General features: G+C 41.3%; 2 protein-coding genes across 2 annotated transcripts; one reads left to right on the forward strand and one right to left on the reverse strand.

Moving 5' to 3' along the window:
• Window positions 1-6,748: 6,748 nt before the first annotated feature.
• On the forward strand, window positions 6,749-15,883 carry dcbld2 (discoidin, CUB and LCCL domain containing 2). The gene is made up of 15 exons (XM_033987492.2): window positions 6,749-7,095; window positions 8,717-8,941; window positions 9,338-9,475; window positions 9,887-9,938; window positions 10,014-10,086; window positions 12,015-12,148; window positions 12,227-12,267; window positions 12,359-12,556; window positions 12,636-12,760; window positions 13,435-13,582; window positions 13,651-13,779; window positions 13,860-13,953; window positions 14,031-14,080; window positions 14,160-14,294; window positions 14,430-15,883. Exons 1-15 carry the CDS (start codon window positions 6,993-6,995, stop codon window positions 14,786-14,788), a joined length of 2,004 nt encoding a protein of 667 aa, XP_033843383.1. The 5' UTR covers window positions 6,749-6,992; the 3' UTR covers window positions 14,789-15,883.
• Window positions 15,880-18,795, reverse strand: tmem30c (transmembrane protein 30C). The gene is made up of 7 exons (XM_033987493.2): window positions 18,322-18,795; window positions 18,052-18,168; window positions 17,857-17,964; window positions 17,129-17,219; window positions 16,913-17,059; window positions 16,516-16,728; window positions 15,880-16,411 (listed from the first exon to the last, which is right to left on the reverse strand). The coding sequence occupies exons 1-7, from the start codon at window positions 18,514-18,516 to the stop codon at window positions 16,224-16,226; spliced, it is 1,059 nt and encodes a 352-aa protein (XP_033843384.1). The 5' UTR covers window positions 18,517-18,795; the 3' UTR covers window positions 15,880-16,223.
• Between the last annotated feature and the right edge of the window lie 167 nt (window positions 18,796-18,962).

Raw genomic sequence — 18,962 nt, forward strand, 5'->3', positions numbered from 1 at the left:
GAGGACATCGAAAAAACAGGAAACGAAGGCATATTTCGGTGGCGGCGTACGGGCGAACCGTGTGGAATTTGGAGAAAACGTGGATAACTTTTGAAAACCCATGTGTCTGGATGTGGCATGTGAAATCTGAGCTCATTTGGACCAAAAACCTGAGACTAGTAGCGTTTTGAAAACACGCTGCGAAAAATTTGGCGAATTTTCGATTCAATATAGCCGACTTCCTGTCCGTCCTAGGGCCGCACTATGATTGGCTTTTTTGCTTGTCTCCATGAGCTCTATCACTGGTGTGAATTTCGTCAAGCTAGAGCGAAAAATGCGTGTCGGCTCCCAATTCATTTTAAAATTTTGAATTTTCTAGGTGGCGCTGTCGAGCCAGTGTGCGTGGGTCATTTTCGTGATGCATATTTTCTTGAATTTTTTGCGAAGCCGGTCGATTTGATACCCCCATGTGAGACTTTTTGTCGACGTTCAGGGGGTGAAAATTGCGATCCCAGGGGGGGAAAAAAAATAATAATAATTAAAGCCGCAAGCGGCGATGATGGCCCTCGCCCCCCGCGCGACCGCCCGGGGCCGGCCACCGCCCCCACGCACCATTTTCCCCGCCTGGCCACCCCACGGCTGCAATCCGCCCCCCTTCACACAGTTTCTATATAAATATGTGTGACCAACACATTATAATGGAGGTCCACGGCGTTGAACCGGCAACCTCGTGCACAATACAGGTATGGTGTAATGGACTTTTTTGCCTCTTTTGAGGTCCACAATGATATCACCAACTTTCATGCCAATCGGACAAAGTTGAGTTTTTTACCTGTACAGTAGGGGGCGCTATGGAGGTCACTGGCCACATGTTTATAATGGTTCTCTATTCACAGTTTTAATCCGCATCAGTGATTAGAATTTGAGCTTTTTAGTCTGATCCACGTATCTGTGAGAGGGAATCAAATATGCAGGAAAGCAGTCATATTTTGACAGTGTGCTGTGCATAAACCAGAAAGAATATCCCCAAAACGTGGATGATTATTGACAATAATCATGTGTACATGCTGTATGTGGAGTTTGAGGAAATTTGGATGAAAAACCTAGGACTACACAGTTTTCATTTGCACTTAAGGAAAAGTCGTGTAGGAATTTAAATCCAATGACGAAGTCATATTTTGAGGGCATCCTACTCATGAACCATAAAGAATATCCCCAAAACGTGGATGATTATTGACAATCGACATATGTACATGCTGCATGTGGAGTTTGATGTAATTCGGATGAAAAACCTAGGAGTAGATATGATTCATAGACATGCAAGTCAAAGTGCCAAGTGCCAATTTCTTTTCAATTCATTGCGCCCCTGGTGGCCAACAGTGGAAAATAACCCATGGCCATAATGTAATTTTTTGTTTCTTCTGAGACCATGAATTGATGCCCCAAATTTCATAGGAATTGGATAATGTTGGCATTTCATCTTTATGGTAGGGGGCGCTATAGTGTTCATTTTGATTAAAATTAATATTGCATTCCATTCAAGGCCCAATCTTGCATATGTGATGTGAAAGTGAGCTCTGTAGGGCAATGCCTGTGGTCGTGAGAGGACATCGAAAAAACAGGAAACGAAGGCGTATTTCGGTGGCGGCGTACGGGCGAACCGTGTGGAATTTGGAGAAAACGTGGATAACTTCTGAAAACCCATGTGTCTGGATGTGGCATGTGAAATCTGAGCTCATTTGGACCAAAAACCTGAGACTAGTAGCATTTTGAAAACATGCAGCGAAAAATTTGGCGAATTTTCGATTCAATATAGCCGACTTCCTGTCTGTCATAGAGCAGTGCTTCAATTCATATTTATGCTTGTCCCCCCATTCTCTATCACTGTTCTGATTTTTGTGTGTGTTTTCTAAAATAAACCAGGCTCCTCTCCCATAGGGGTGAATTTTTAGGTGGCGCCGTCGAGTCAGGGGGCATGGGACATTTTCCCGACACCAATTTTATGAAATTTTTTGCAGAGCCGGTCGATTCTATACCCCCATGTGAGACTTTTCGTGAATGTTCAGGGGGTGAAAAATGCGATTGTTTTGGCGGAAAAACGAAGAACAATGTTAATATGCAGTGTGGCCCTGAGCTGTGTGGCCCTGACTCTATATGAGAGGGGTCTGTGGCTTTGCACCGGCAACCACGTACATAATACAGGTATGGTGTAATGGACTTTTTTGACCCTTGTAATGCTCACAATTATCTCCCCAAGTTTCATGCCATTCGGACAAAGTTGTGTATTTTACCAATACTGTAGGGGGCGCTATAGTGTTCATTTAGATAACAATTAATAGTGCATTCTATTAATACCCTCACATCACACGTGTGATGAGAATTTCAGCTGTCTAGAACCATGTATGTGCGTGTAAGAAATTTTTTAATGATTTTTTTTTTGTATTTGTGCCCCTGGTGGCCAACCGTGGAAAATGACTCATGGCCATAATGTAATTTTTTGTGTCTTCTGATGCCACTGATTTATTCCCCGAATTTCATAGTAATCCGATAATATTGGCGTTTCACCCCCTATGATAGGGGGCGCTATAGTGTTCATTTTTATTACAATTAATAATCCATTTTATTAATATCCTCATATCACACGTGTGATGTGAATTTGAGCTGTGTAGACCAATGTATGTGCGTGTCAGACATTTTTAAATTATTTTATTTGGAGTCTTTGCGCCCCTGGTGGCCAAGTGTGAAAAATGACCTATGCCCCTAATATTATTTTTTGGTCCACGTCATGCCCCCAATTTATTCCCCGAATTTCGTAGGAATCCGATAATGTTTTCGTTTCACCCCTATGGTAGGGGGCGCTATAGTGTTCATTTTGATTAAAATTAATATTGCATTCCACTCATGCCACAATCTCGCATATGTGATGTGAATGTGAGCTCTGTAGGGCAATGCCTGTGGTCGTGAGAGGACATCGAAAAAACAGGAAACGAAGGCGTAGTTCGGTGGCGGCGTACGGGCGAACCGTGTGGAATTTGGAGAAAACGTGGATAACTTTTGAAAACCCATGTGTCTGGATGTGGCATGTGAAATCTGAGCTCATTTGGACCAAAAACCTGAGACTAGTAGCGTTTTGAAAACACGCTGCGAATGAAGTGGCGAATTTTTGATCCAAAATGGCCGACTTCCTGTCTGTCATAGAGCAGTGCTTCAATTCACATTTATGCTTGTCCCCCCATTCTCTATCACTGTTCTGATTTTTGTGTGTGTTTTCCAAAATAAACCAGGCTCCTCTCCCATAGGGGTGAAATTTTAGGTGGCGCCGTCGAGTCAGGGGGCATGGGACATTTTGCTGACACCAATTTTATGAAATTTTTTGCAGAGCCGGTCGATTCTATACCCCCATGTGAGACTTTTCGTGAATGTTCAGGGGGTGAAAAATGCGATTGTTTTGGCGGAAAAACGAAGAACAATGTTAATATGCAGTGTGGCCCTGAGCTGTGTGGCCCTGACTCTATATGAGAGGGGTCTGTGGCTTTGCACCGGCAACCACGTACATAATACAGGTATGGTGTGTAATGGACTTTTTTGCCCCTTTTAATGCCCACAATTATCTCCCCAAGTTTCATGCCAATCGGACAAAGTTGTGTATTTTACCAATACTGTAGGGGGCGTTATAGTGTTCATTTAGATAACAATTAATAGTGCATTCCATTAATACCCTCACATCACACGTGTGATGTGAATTTGAGCTGTGTAGACCAATGCATGTGCGTGTCAGAAATTGTTTAATGATTTTTTTTTTGTATTTGCGCCCCTGGTGGCCAACCATGGAAAATTACTTATGGGCATAATGTAATTTTTTGTTTCTTCTGATGCCACCGATTTATTCCCCGAATTTCGTAGGACTCCGATAATGTTTGCATTTCACCCATATGGTAGGGGGCGCTATAGTGTTCATTTTTATTACAATTAATAATCCATTTTATTAAAACCCTCATATCACACGTGTGATGTGAATTTGAGCTGTGTAGACCAATGCATGTGCGTGTCAGACATTTTTAAATGATTTTATTTGGAGTCTTTGCGCCCCTGGTGGCCAAGTGTGGAAAATGACTCATGGCCATAATGTAATTTTTTGTTTCTTCTGATGCCACTGATTTATTCCCCGAATTTCGTAGGAATCCGATAATATTGGCGTTTCACCCCTATGATAGGGGGCGCTATAGTGTTCATTTTTATTACAATTAATAATCCATTTTATTAATATCCTCATATCACACGTGTGATGTGAATTTGAGCTGTGTAGACCAATGCATGTGCGTGTCAGACATTTTTAAATGATTTTTTTTGGAGTATTTGCGCCCCTGGTGGCCAAGTGTGAAAAATGACCTATGCCCGTAATATTATTTTTTGGTCCACGTCATTCCCCCAATTTATTTCCCGAATTTCGTAGGAATCTGATAATGTTGGCGTTTCACCCCTATGGTAGGGGGCGCTATAGTATTCATTTTGATTAAAATTAATATTGCATTCCATTCATGCCCCAATCTCGCATATGTGATGTGAATGTGAGCTCTGTAGGGCAATGCCTGTGGTCGTGAGAGGACATCGAAAAAACAGGAAACGAAGGCATATTTCGGTGGCGGCGTACGGGCGAACCGTGTGGAATTTGGAGAAAACGTGGATAACTTTTGAAAACCCATGTGTCTGGATGTGGCATGTGAAATCTGAGCTCATTTGGACCAAAAACCTGAGACTAGTAGCGTTTTGAAAACACGCTGCGAAAAATTTGGCGAATTTTCGATTCAATATAGCCGACTTCCTGTTCGTCCTAGGGCCGCACTATGATTGGCTTTTTTGCTTGACTCCATAAGCTCTATCACTGGTGTGAATTTCGTCAAGCTAAGGCGAAAAATGCATGTCGGCTCCCAATTCATTTTAAAATTTTGAATTTTCTAGGTGGCGCTGTCGAGCCAGTGTGTGTGGGTCATTTTTGTGATGCATATTTTCTTGAATTTTTTGCCAAGCCGGTCGATTTGATACCCCCATGTGAGACTTTTCGTTGACGTTCAGGGGGTGAAAATTGCGATCCCAGGGGGAGAAAAAAAATAATAATAATAAGAAGAAGAAACCCAGGAAGAACAATGCCCCTCGCCATCACTTCGTGAGTGGCGAGGGCCAATAAGAAGAAGAAACCCAGGAAGAACAATGCCCCTCGCCATCACTTCGTGAGTGGCGAGGGCCAACAAGACAAGTCAAATCCATGTATGAAGCTCCAAGTGCTGCACAAAGATGATATAAAGTGTAAACTTATAAAACAAAACATGCAAAAATACAATAAAACAAAACAATACAAGTATCCTGCTCAGCTTATGGTCAAAACCCAGTGAAAATACATGAGTTTTTAACAAAGACTGAAACATATTTAAAGACTGGGATGTTCTAATAATCTGGGACAAGCTGCAGTAAAAACCCCGTCCTCTCTAGTTTTTAGTTGGGACCTTGTAACATCCAACAAGGGCCAAAAGTGGTCTAAATTACACATTAGTGACAAATAAAAATAAATCACACCTTTATTTGTGTTTAAAGTGTCAGAAAAATGTGCATTTTGGACGTAGGTAGAGGGAGTGGTGGTCTTCAGATTCTAGGATGTGATGATGTCATACTGTCCAACGGGGGCAAGACTCAAATTTCCCCATTGATTACATTGTACTTTGCACAAATGTTGTTTCTATTATTGACTAGACCCAAGAGCTCACTGTATTACAACACACATCTGCATTTTAAAAATATTAACTTTAGCTCCATCTGTATTAAATATTATTGGCCTATATCTGAAACATGTATTAGGATTCACTACTACTTTCTGTATTTTACTGCATTTTGTTTTCTGCTTTTCTTCACAAACTGTTGCCTCTTCACCTCAGGTAACCATCCCACTGATAATCAGAAAAGTATATAAATCTGTCAAATGCACTTTAAGCATTCTTGGCTCCTGTATCTGTACTTTTACCTAAGTAAAAGCACTGGAATATTCTTCCACCACTGCTCAGCTCTCACACTTTTGAGATGGTAAACGGCTCTTAGTAGAAAAGAACATAAAATAAAAAGAAGTTTAAGTTTAATTTATTTATGTTTACATATTTTATAACTCCAGTAAAATTAATGAAATGAAGTTCTTCCTCATGACATGCTTGAATAAATACTTTGTTTTGTCAAACAGGCTGCAGTTCTTTGTAAGGAGAACAACACAATAGAAGTAGGCATATATTTATTATACATTTATGGGCTATATAGAAATATTAAAATGCTTTGTATGCGTGTATTTAAAGAGTTTTGGTCGTGGTCAGTGGCATAATTATGGTTGTTTGTGGCTGGACTTCTGGATTTTCTGTCATTTTGCACAATACTGCCATCTAGTGTCACCATGAGTCCTGTCTGTCTGCCAGGCTACTATTCCTCTCATCACTGCATCTTCAAGGTGTTATACCATTAATTGACCATTGGCTCGGTCTTCTTTGAGTCTGCTTCCCCCAAATATGTATTTATAATAATTATATAACCATATATTATTATATGTGTCAGCCTGTCCCATTTTAGTGCATTAGTTTTTCCCACCTGTTTATCGTCATGTTGTTCATTTGGAACTATTTATTTAAGCTCTAAACGGAGAGAACCTACAGGTGGATGTGAGTGGAGATCTACACTGAAGTGTGTAGGCCTACTACACTGTCTCTCCACCACTTGGGGGCCCGGGGCCCAGATTAGAGGGGGAGGGGCTTAGATGGAGGAAGTAGCTGTGGAGATGTGTGTGTTCACTTACCTCCATAGTGAGAGTGTCGCAAACCACTGGATTCAAGGAAAAGCGAAGCGCTTGACGCGGAAACCACGGGCGAAGGCGGCGTGTGTCTTTGCGCTCGAGCTTTTGTTTTGTTTTATTTTTATGTTTGGTACAAGTTGAAGCGGTGCAGCCGGTGAGAAGCGAGCAGTATGCATTCAGACTGCAGGCTGCTATGGGCAGAGTGGTAATGGTGGGCAGGGGACCGACACGGGCCGGGGGTCTCGTCCTGTCGATTCTCATCATCCTCACCTCGGAGGACTGTCGGGCGCAGAAAGGTGGGTCCCTGCAGCTCCTGTAACCAGCGGGACACGAGGCTGTGCTGGTGGCAAAGTGTGAACAGGGCTGTTTAAAGGCCAGCAGCAGTGTCCACAGCACACCTCGCTTACATGGCTGCGCGTATTTACGCAGAGTTTAGGTTACAGCGCGCACCCGGAGTCTTTTTGGTGAAGCTAAACTTGGCAAACCGGTTTTACGAAACTGAGATTGTTGAAACACTACGGTCCGTGGCGTCTCACTCTTTGTTTAGTTAACTAGTTAGTTTTCTTTACAGTGAGATTACTATGTGCTTGGTCTCTTTCATCCATAAAACCGGTACAGTTTGTATACAAGCCACCGCATGTTGGACTCACACACAGGCCCTTTTCTTGTACAGATTTCTCAAACGCCTGCTTCAATTCTTAATTCATAGCTGTACAGTATACTTCCCAAACTCCTGAATACTCTTCATTTGAAGGCAGCCAATCTCAGGTGGGCTTGGTGGGGGTGGGGTGCTGGGGGTATGCGTAAACACGTGGGCACTTTGAGTCCCTCTAACACATTCCCTGTTAAAGCTTCCTAACCCTCTCAGTTGTTTCCACTGGTTTAACCTTTAGTCCTGAGGTTGTTTGGAGGGATGGCTCTTCCTGAACACCACACAGTTGTTCTTTAACAATTGTCAGAGCAGTGAGAGAGAAAGAGGGAGGGAGAGACAGAGCAGTTGTGTTTTTGTCCTGATCTTCTGGATCATGTCCACAGTGCAGCTCTTACGTAACAGCAGACTCACAAAACATCCACTTTTTAACACCATGAAGCATGACTGTGGGGTGTTATCTGCCAAACCAGGCCATCATCTACCTTTGCCTTTAAAACTGTGGGCTCATGCAGCCTATTTGCTAAAGGGCAGAGATTAAAAAAGGACTTCAATGAGATTCATTCTTTAACAGGACCTATTTCCCAGACTTAATCGATTTTCTTTAGACGCTCAAATTACAGACTAAATTTCAGAGATGTAGAAATAATCAATTTACAGCAAGGTATTAGTGTTATAACATCAGAGTTGACCGGGGTGGACAAAGGAGTCTCATCTATTGGATCCTCTTCCTCTAAATGTATATTAAAGGCCCCTATTTTTTATTGACGGGTCTGTTGACAAGACAAAAATGTGGTCACTACTCTAGCCTCATGGTGCCAGTTGTCCTGTCTGCCAGTGCCAGCTCCTTGTGGTTAACTTCTAGGAACTATTGACATCTTTCCTTTAACTTAATTTAATCCACACAGTGACAGAATGTAGAATCACATTGAGTTAGGAGCAGGTGATACTGACAAAAATGAGTAACTCAGTATTTTTGTTGGCGTATCCCAGTAACAGTATTCCGATTACATTATGTCACTCCAGCAGAAGTATGCTGTAACATGTTTTTAGTTGTAGTTAAAGCATCAGACACATGTGAAATGACTGTATGATTGCTCACAAAAGTGCAATTTATTTTTATTTTTGTTGCATTTTGCATATTTTTGAACATTCATAATATGAATATTTTGAGAATCTGCCCACCTCTGCCTTCAATTCTTGTTATTTTTTATTTTGTTTTATTTTGCAAAATCTAATGTCGGCTATGTGTTTGTTTTCTTGTCCAGGTGATGGCTGTGGTCCCAGCTTGCTTGGTCCCACCAGTGGGACTCTGTCCTCTCTGGGTTACCCCAGGACATACCCCAACAACACAGTGTGTGAGTGGGAGATCACAGTCCCTCGTGGGAACAGGGTCCACTTTCGATTTGCTGAACTGGACATAGAAGACAGCGACTGTCAGGTCAACTACCTCCGCCTTTACAATGGGATTGGGCCTGACAGAAGTGAGATCGGTAAGAAAACCATATGTAACCACTCTCTCACCTCAACACTATACCTGTTCGACATTACAACTATTCCAGTTCTATTTTGTGAATGAAAATCAAAATGGACAAGACAACAACAAGACAATCAATAATAAAATATAAAAATCTAAATCACATAAAAGAAGAGATGCCAGTGTTGCTGCCCCTTGTGTGTCATTTGTTTCATACCTGTAATGTTTTAATTTACAGTCTACACTTTGCTCCACTAGTTTAAGTTTATGATAAAATGTATTTCAACAATATACAAAAAGCATATTGCATTTTCAGATTCAGGAAATCCAGATTTGTTGTTAAACAGGTTAAATGTGTAACAAATGATAACATTAGATTGTGGTGTCTTCTTTTGCTCTTTTGGGGATGCAGTGAAGTACTGTGGTTTGGGGCTGAAGTTGGAGCAGCTCATTGAGTCCAGTGGTCACCAGGTCACAGTCCAGTTCATGAGTGGGACCCACCACAGAGGAAGAGGATTCTACCTGTCCTTCTCCCTCACAGAGCACACTGGTAAGAGCAGTGGAGATTTTAACTGTGATCCATATACATAAAATATTTCATAAAGATTTAAAATTTTTACTGCATGAAAAACTCCATGTGAGTTTTTAAATTCTAAAAAAAAATGATAATAACAATAAAGAAAATCTAATTATGTTGAAAGCCAACATTGTGTTCTTTTTTTTCAGCTTGACAAAGTGCATGCGTTATACAGCACCTCTAACCAGCACAAATACAGTTTGTAACTTGACTTTGTGTGATGAACTTAAAGCTGTACTCTCTGACCTTATCACTGCTGCACATTTCCATTTCCACATATAGTTTGTCCAAATGCTACAATTTAAAACCTAAATCTCTTAATGTGAATTAAGAGTGAATTTAGTGCCTTGAAACAAGCCCTGACACTCCACTTTGCCTGTGCAGATCTAATCACCTGTTTGGACAAAGGAGCTGATTTCCCTGAGGCTGAGTTCAGGTAAATGCTGTTGTCTTTTGTTTGCATTTGTGGTATTGAAGAGATCTGAAGTTCATTGTTGTGTCTTTGTTATAGTAAATACTGTCCAGCGGGCTGCTTAACATCTAAAGAGGAGATTTCTGGAACTATTCCCAATGGATATAGAGAAGTGAGTATCTTGTTGAGGCACGCATACGCACACCACTGTATCCTGTGTTCTATTCTCTTTATTGACAGGCAAATCTCAGTTGAAATGTTAAGGCTGACAAGCAGGTTAGTTTGCCATTGGTTTATTAGCTGTTTTTGTGTTCCGTGTTCTGTTCCTTTTTGTACCAATGGAAGATGGGACTGAAATTGTTCTAACTCGAGCAATAAGAATTTGGATTTGCTGATTCCATTTGGATTTGGGTTGTAGCTTGGTGGAAAGAACATGTTATTTGAAACCAGATCTTGCCATTGTCTGATAAGGCCAGTAGTTTGGACAAGTGCTTCTAATTTTAGACTAAACCCACCACTATTTGCGTTTGCGTTTGATTAAAATGTTGCGATCTGTTTTGTGTAAACTCAGCCCAATGCTTAGATGACCTCATGACGCCTCCGCTGTGAGTTAGGTCATAGGCGGCGAGTCTCTTGTTGATGACCTCATGCTCAGAGCTTGGCGTTGCGGCCAGGAGAGGCGGAGGTGGCTGATGGGAGAAGAGGGAGGGGTGGACTGACCAAGCTACCCCTCAGGCACAGAGGAGGGGCAGGGTCAAGGGGTGAATGTGAGGTGAGATAATAATTTGGCTGAAAATAATAGGCAGCTAATTGAGTCCAGCTGCAAGAGGGCGCAGAAGTGAGCGACGTGTTGAGTGTGTGCTTTAGCAAAGAAATGGCTCAAGATGGAGTGCGAAAGAGGCTGTAGAAATACCAGGATGCATGCCTAAGAGGTTGGCCAGTACAGAAGAAATGTTTTATAACCCTTTTGAAAACATTAGAGCATTCACTATACATACATATTAAACTGAATACGTTTATGTTGAATTGTATTTTATGAAAGCAAAAAGGAAAGTCGTCATGTTTTAGACATGCATCTTTTTGTGTACTGCTTAGTTTGTGTAATAGTTCCCATGACTATTGCTCACTCAATTTATCATGTTGACTTCAACTTCTGAAATGTAAGAGGATTAAATTACCAAGAATTCCTGTCACAATGCAAACTTCTCCTCCCTAGTTTACGTTTGTGAGCGTGTGGTTGGTGGTTCACTAGTGTTAATATTTTTATTTCAGAATTAAAATCAAAACTTTACATTATCAACATAAATCCTTCATTTCATGTATTTTCTGCCTTCTGGGTTCATGTTCTGTAGCCTCATGTTAAGTGCGACACAGTGGTTTGAGCGCACTAAGCTCTGTTTGTTTTGTGGTTTGGAACAGTGCTTTTTAGGATGTGGCTGGTGTTCTACAAACGCTTAAGAATCATGGAGCAAGTGTTGCTGACTTGCTGCTCTGAGCGGACTATGTGAATAATACAACATGCATGTATTCAGACTTGTCACTTTGTGGGTCACCAGAGTTTTCCCACAATCGTGTCAGCTGTGAATTCCAGTGTGCCTTTTCCAGTAAAAACATTCCACCTCAGGCAGCAGCTGCTCTGGTGAGAGGCTGGTGGCCAGAGCAGAGTCAGGTTTGGTCTGTGCGTGATGTGATGGCAGGTTCAGAGAGCAGCGCAGCTGGTGGTGAATCATGATCAGCGCGTCTCATTATTTAGCTCTACAGAGGAGGAATATCACTGTGATTCATCTGGTATTATTGCTGTGCATCCCTGTTATCACACTGCACTGAATGTTCTCACCCAATCCACAAAATGATACTTTTGTGGTTATTTAAATTGTCCATGCATCATACATCTACTCACATGTACAAAAATAATCTTTAGAAAAGGGTGTCTCCTGTTTACCACCAGATTAATAGAAGAGGAAAAAGAAAGTCTTTCACTGTGAGACTGCATTTTAATTACACTCATGGGATTGTCATGTTAGATCTTGCCTTTGGACAGTGTTGTAATCTGTCATTTTGCAATTAGGTATCTTAGTTTTTTCCCCCTTTGTCCTACAGTCGTCCCCCCTGTGCATAGCGGCCATCCACGCTGGAGTCGTGTCCAACACTGTGGGAGGAAAGATCCATGTGGTCAGCAGCAAGGGCATCCCTCACTATGAGGGCACATTGGCCAACAATGTCACTTCCACTGGGTAAGGCTTGATGAAGTGTTGTTTGTTCATTGGACTTCTCTAATGTCTGATCATATTATTTTGCAACTCTGTTTGTAGCGGAACTTTATCAAACAGCCTCTTCACCTTCAGGACAAGTGGTACATTTATTTATATTGCTCAGTTGTATTGCTCAGTTATAAAAATGTTGTATGTCGTCGTTTGGCTAACTTCTGTTTGACACTCTGGCAGGCTGCTTGGGGGCCTTAGGTTTGGGGACCCGTAGTGTAGCAGACAGCCAGCTCACTGCCTCGTCTGTATGGGAGTGGAATGGCAAGTGGGCAGCAACCGGGGCACGACTCAAAAATGTGGGGCGACCCTGGGCACCTGCACACAGCGACCAGCAGCAGTTCCTACAGGTCGACCTCAAGAGGGAGAGGAACATTACAGGTACACAGCTTTAATACATCTAGTATATATCTAATATATTTGACACATTCCATCCTATCTATGTTTCTTTACTTTGCAGGCATAATCACCACTGGTTCCACCATGAGAGAATACCAATACTATGTATCAGCATACAGAGTTCTCTATAGTTATAATGGGCAGCAGTGGCAAAGCTACAGAGAAACCAACTCGACAAAAGACAAGGTAATACAATCAGGAAATCAATACATCCTTCTGACTGCAATGTTCCCTCATTGGCATTCAGTTAGTTTGGCCTCATATTTGTAAAACTGGACAGAAATGTCTGTGTAAATGATGTATAGAGACATATTGGAATTGTTTCCATAGTAGCCGTTATTGACTCCGAGATGTTTATGGCAGGAAATGAGGCAAGTCGCTGGGTTGAGTTAAGTGCTGTGGTGGACAGTTTAGGACAGTGGGGCATTAATAATGAATGCATATGGATTTGCAGGAAAGGGTTGTCTGACACTGTTCTTCTTCACAGGGATTCTTTAAGTGTAGTAGTTATTTCTAAGTGACAAAGCTGCAGTGCACACAAATAAAGTATATTGTGTTGTGCAAATGCTCCTGTCCTACTATACCCGACATGCTTCTCACTATATTTTTACTATGTAATAATTGTTTATTGAACTGTGCAATAAATAAATATGATTTTAATGGTAATAGAATTATTTGCAGATCAAAATAATCAACTTCATTGGATTTTAAAAATGTATACAAATGTCACTAACTAAATATATGTGTTGGTTATATTCACTTGTAATTGCTAAGTATGCATACACATTTGTAGAATTATATAAAATTACCTAGACATTTGGGTATTATAAACATTAAATTAAATGTTTGTTTCAATACAGGTTTTTCAAGGCAATATCAATTATCTGCATGAGGTGAGGAACAACTTTATTCCTCCAATAGAGGCCAGATTTATAAGGATAAATCCCTTATTGTGGCACCAAAGAATTGTGCTTAAGTTGGAGCTGTTTGGCTGCCCAATTCCCCCAGGTAATTTTTTACACTTGGCTAATGAGTGAGCCTTCAAAATGTTGATCTGTTTATATCTTTGTGTGCAGTGAGGGCAGGGACGAGAATGATAACTCGTGTTTATCCAACATCACGTTCCAAACGCCCCCCACGCCTTGGGCTAACTACAGCCACACCAGACATCCGAAACACCACTATGCCTCCTCACTTGGAGAATGGTGTGTACAACATTTTAGCTGAATCTTGTTCTGTGCTCCATTAATATACTTTAACTCAACAACTATCTATGTGGCTCTAGGTATGGCCCTGATTGCAGTTCTGGTTCCAGTTCTGGCCATAATCCTCACTGGACTCATTTTAACAGTGGTTTGTGCTTGTCATTGCAAGAACAGGTAATCCATTTAAAAAGAACATCCCTAAAAAGGATGATGTACAAGAGTTCACTATGACTAACTTATGTTTTATACAGAAAACAAAGTACTGATGGCACATATGATCTCCCACACTGGGACCGCACAGGTATTTGATGGTGATGAATATTTTTGCAGGTTTTTGCTATATTTTATTTCATTATTAAACATACCTTTAACATCAACAGATTGGTGGAAAAGCATGAAACAGCTGTTGCCATCAAAGATGGTGGACACAGATGAGACTGTTCGGTACAGCAGCAGTGAGGTGGGCCGGCTAACAGGGAGGGGAGCAGTCCCCATTCTACATGCAGAACCAGCAGGTACTGTCCACATGTTGAAAATACTAAATGTATGTCACCTACTAATCCTTTTATTGTTAAATTATGTTTTTTTAAATTACTGTTTTAGTCACCTGGGCCCAAGGTTTATTTAATATTTCCTTTTATACTTTGCAGAATATGCTCAGCCTTTGGTCAGTGGGGTTACAACTTTGGGTGCACGCTCCACATTTAAACCAGATGAAGGGCCAGAACCAGGGTACTCAGATCCAGACCTGTACGATGCTCCCATCTCCCATCCCTATGCAGAGCCCCTGCCTGCTTCAGGCGCTGAGTATGCCACTCCTATTGTAGTAGACATGAGCCAGCCCACAGCAGTCTGCAGCTTCATGGGACCCTCCTCCATGCTCACAAAACCTGAAACGGCTACACTGGGCCGGTCCGCCTACGATACGCCAAAGAATGTCACTGGACAGGTCACACCTACAGAGGACCTGACCTACCAGGTACCTCAAAACAGCACTCAGAAGAGCTGAAGAGGAGCGAGTCTTGATGCACATAGTCTTTCCCTGCTCCTCACTGCTGACTCGACACTATAGACTGAAATGAGCTGCAGATGAGGAGGAGGCAAAAACCCTCGAGTCTGAACTACCTGAACTTTAGGTTCACCTGGAGATGTCTGTATTCCCTAAATGAATGCGCTTGGCCATATCCTTGTGTAGTGCCATTACAGTCCTATCACTGAAACACAGATGAATGTGCTATGCCAGGTTTGAGACAATGTGAGAGATGAAAGATGAATGAGAGGTGACTACTACATGTTCTGTGATGATTTTTTGTTGTTGTTGTAATGTTAAACTGTGAGATTCTGTTGTTTTTCTGTCACATAGTGAACCAAGTTTAACAAAACTTACTACATTTGAACTCCCTCTTTTCACACGGTACGGTTTCCAAAAGCATAACTTGAAAACTCATGTGTAGTATAGAATATTCAATACTTTAAAAAATTCAACATATTTATTATTTCACATCCTGCTGATTTAAAACAATCTCTCAACTGCCTACAACTAAGATTACACTGTTGTAATAGGTTTCTGGTCACCTATGTATTCCTTTCATACAACTTCAAGGCCAAACAGGCAGATCAGTCTCCCCAAGAATAGATAATGCCTTTTTATAATAAAGACCAAATGTTGCCTTTTTCAGAGCTTGCTGTGTGCCAACCAATCACAGAAGTCTTAATGGCCTCTTAAACCATTACATCAGCTGGACAACCAAATGGTTGCATTTGATGCATTGCTGCCAATAATGTTTGAATAGTCTCCTGAAAGTCCTGAATGTGATTTTGTTGAGAGGCTGTGTTTTGTGTTTGTGTTTTGACTGGTCTGCTCTCTAACCTTATCCATCATCACTACTTAATGTAGACTTTAACTTTATTTGACTGCATTCATTCCTGTCCTCTCTTGGTGTTGTCTTGACCAAAAAATTGTGCAGTAAAATGCCTTTTAGCTGTTTCCACATTAATTAATGCTGAATCGCACCAATATTTCAAAGCACCAGTGTTCACTGGTCACTATGGGACTGTGCTATGTTCACACTGAGTGTAAATAGTGAAATAAAGATTTTAAACAGACTTTCTTTTGGCTAATGCCCTTCAAACAAAAGTGCAAGCCCTTTTCACTTGTATTAATGTATATCTGAATACATACAACACTTTCTCCATTATTTAATACACATTTCAACACAACTGAATTTCACAAATAAGTGAAATTATTTACAACCAAAATACAATCAAGAATATTTAGGGCATGGTAGTTTTTACAGTTTTCCTTATATTTACATTCACACAATCAGTGCAATCTTGGATTACTTTGTCCACAGTGCAAACTAATCTTCTAATGTAAAACATGAGCCTACAGCTCAATGCAATTCAAAACCAGTGCTTGTTTTGTCACAAACTGTGGCAGCTTTTCACTCTTCCATGTTTTTTCCATCCTTCCCAAACTTCCACCAAACCACAGTTTGGACAATGGCCAGAAGTAGAATGATGCTGCTGGTCACTAGGTAAGCAATGGGCAGGAAGTGGTTCTGACCTCCAAACCAGGTCAGTGTAGTCAACACCACTTCCTTTCGTCCTCGAAAATACTGCACCGGGAAGTCTAGAGAGGCAGGGGTCAAGGTTGAAAACATGGCTTTAAATAGTATCTGTTCAACTTCACACACAATAGACCTCTTCAGGGAGGTCATTTGCATTAAAGGATACTGTACACTATGTTAATGCTGTAATTCCCTGCTGGTAGACCCTCATCAAATGGTGTATAATCTCTGTTCAGGACACCGTACAGCTTCTTGAAGTTTGGAAAAGCAGCTTCTCTCATCCACACAATGAAGTCATCATTTATAAAGCCATTATTGGTTGGATTCATTGGGTCAAGGTCATACACAGGGTTCTTCCAGTACAGAGGCTTCACTGTGCCTGGAAACAAACAAACACAAGATCAGTGTTTAGACAGTGGCGCTGTCGAACCACTGGGGACAATGCTGCTGAAGAGAATGTCAATGTGCTGTATTCGTGGAAGAATGCTGAGGTTAGAGCTTTGATACAGGAGGTGCAGAGAAAGACTAATAAGGACGTTTATAGATGTAGTGCCGCTAAATACCTGAAAAAACCTCTGGAAGAGTCAGGTTGCCCGTCTTTGGATTCCTGAACTTCACGTTTTTGTCTGTGTACCATGTGATGCCTTGTCGCAGAAGATGGACCTTCTGTGTTACACCACTTGAATTGTGATACAACAGAGCGAAACTGTCTAGAGAGAAACACTAGTCAGGAAAACTTAAACACAAACACAAACTAACTGGATATAACTGAAGTTTACCATTGAACATGCTGTTGGCCACAGCTCCACAAGGTGCAATAGGAATTCCTTTTGCATCTTTGTCAAATGGTTTACAGTAAGAGCTGGGGTTCTATTTAATGCATAAAAAATAATCAATAAAAATGGTAAACAAAAAATATACGGCTGTATCATAGACTAAGGTGGACTAAGGTGGACCATAGCGTTTCGGCTCCAGTCAAATGAAGCTCTTCGAGGCTAGAGCAGTTATAGCGGCAAATTCAGAGCCAAGTTCCATATTAGGAATTCCGACCGCGAGTATCATAGCAACCAAAGAGCCAATCTGGAACAAGAACGTTGAAAGTAATGCCCCTTCCCGCCTGCACCGTTGGTATAGTAGGGAGTGAGCACTTAGCAACACTGTCAATCAAACCTGGTGCCTGATTTGTCTGATATTAATGTTCATATCTTGATTTATAGACATAACAGCAACATAAAAATACCAGGATCATGTAGAGCAGGTTAATATGAACATTTTAGGGTCAGAATGATGAGGCTCACAGCAGCAATGACAGACGGAGGGGCGACAGTTTACTGATGCAAAGTGAATTGGAGCCAGAGTCGGAGCTGGAAATGCGCCTTTAGGCTGTATTCAAAATTCAGAATCAAAATAACATAATAAATTGGTCAATTACAACATCTGACTCACTCATCAGGAGTCAAAAAAGTGATCCAGACTCTTGTTGAAATAGTGTTAAGAGTAGACTTACCTCAAGATTAGTCTTTCTGCCAACCATCTGCCCATCATCTCTGGAGTCCATGTACCGTCTCAGGTTCTGATGGAAGTTTTTAAGGCCATAGTAGAAGAAAACATTACCCTGGACAACAGAAAACAGAAAGCAACAAGGTCATTAAAAAGAAATGAATTATACCTTCAATGAAACACCACATCAATACGTTATTACCTTGAAAGGCTTTTCAAGTGAGAAAACCACAGTACAACTGCAGGGCTCTGCTGCATGGCTCACATTTTTACGTTTTTCAAAGCATAAATCACATGTTCCTGCTTTTGTGTAATCCATCTGAGAAGAGAGAAAAAAACATTTAGGTTTGTATGAATAACTTTGTCCTTTGCATATCGGGTATTTTATCTCCTTTCCTTATCTGGTCCTCTCTGTGACATAAACCTTTCAACTTTGCATTTGCTTAGTTTTGGCAGTAAATTAAAGTCTTACCTTCATTTCCTGAGTGCTCTGTACAGTCACAAGAAGCCACACTCCCAGTAACATGCATACTACAGCCATGATGTAAAAGAAAGGCAGCACCGTGTTAGCTGTTAGCATTGGGGACCAGGCTGGGAGTCTCTGCTGTTTGAAAGCAGAGTTGTCCGGCCTCCGAGCCAGTGGGCCAGAATTAGTCACTTTACCCATTTTGCAGCACTCTTTGGAGGAGCAGCAGATGAGCACAAACACTGAACTGAAGCCACAAAAAAACGGGTCTTGAGTGCTCTTCCTGTTTTTGCTTTTGCAATATCTCTAAGCACACACACTGACAACGCTGCCTGCCAAGAGATTTTCCCAGCAGGCCTTGCAGGGTGGGACCGATGAGGCCTGTTACTTATTAACTACAATGCCGTGCTCAATTACTGGCTCTTTTGCAGTTTCTCTGTGCTTTTTATGATCTTGACAGTTCAGAGAAAAAAAAACAACTTCGCTCTTAATTTTTTTCTAGTTTGATCAGATGTTTTTATAGTTTCAGCAGATGCAAACATGTCGATTTGGACCTCCTCTTCTGCATTTAACAATAGCTTATAGACGGATGTTTTGCAAACTGAAACTTCCTAGTCGTGGGCGAGTAAACTTATGACCTCACACTG

The sequence above is a fragment of the Periophthalmus magnuspinnatus genome, chromosome 21, assembly GCF_009829125.3.
Source record: "Periophthalmus magnuspinnatus isolate fPerMag1 chromosome 21, fPerMag1.2.pri, whole genome shotgun sequence".
Classification (NCBI taxonomy): domain Eukaryota; kingdom Metazoa; phylum Chordata; class Actinopteri; order Gobiiformes; family Gobiidae; genus Periophthalmus; species Periophthalmus magnuspinnatus.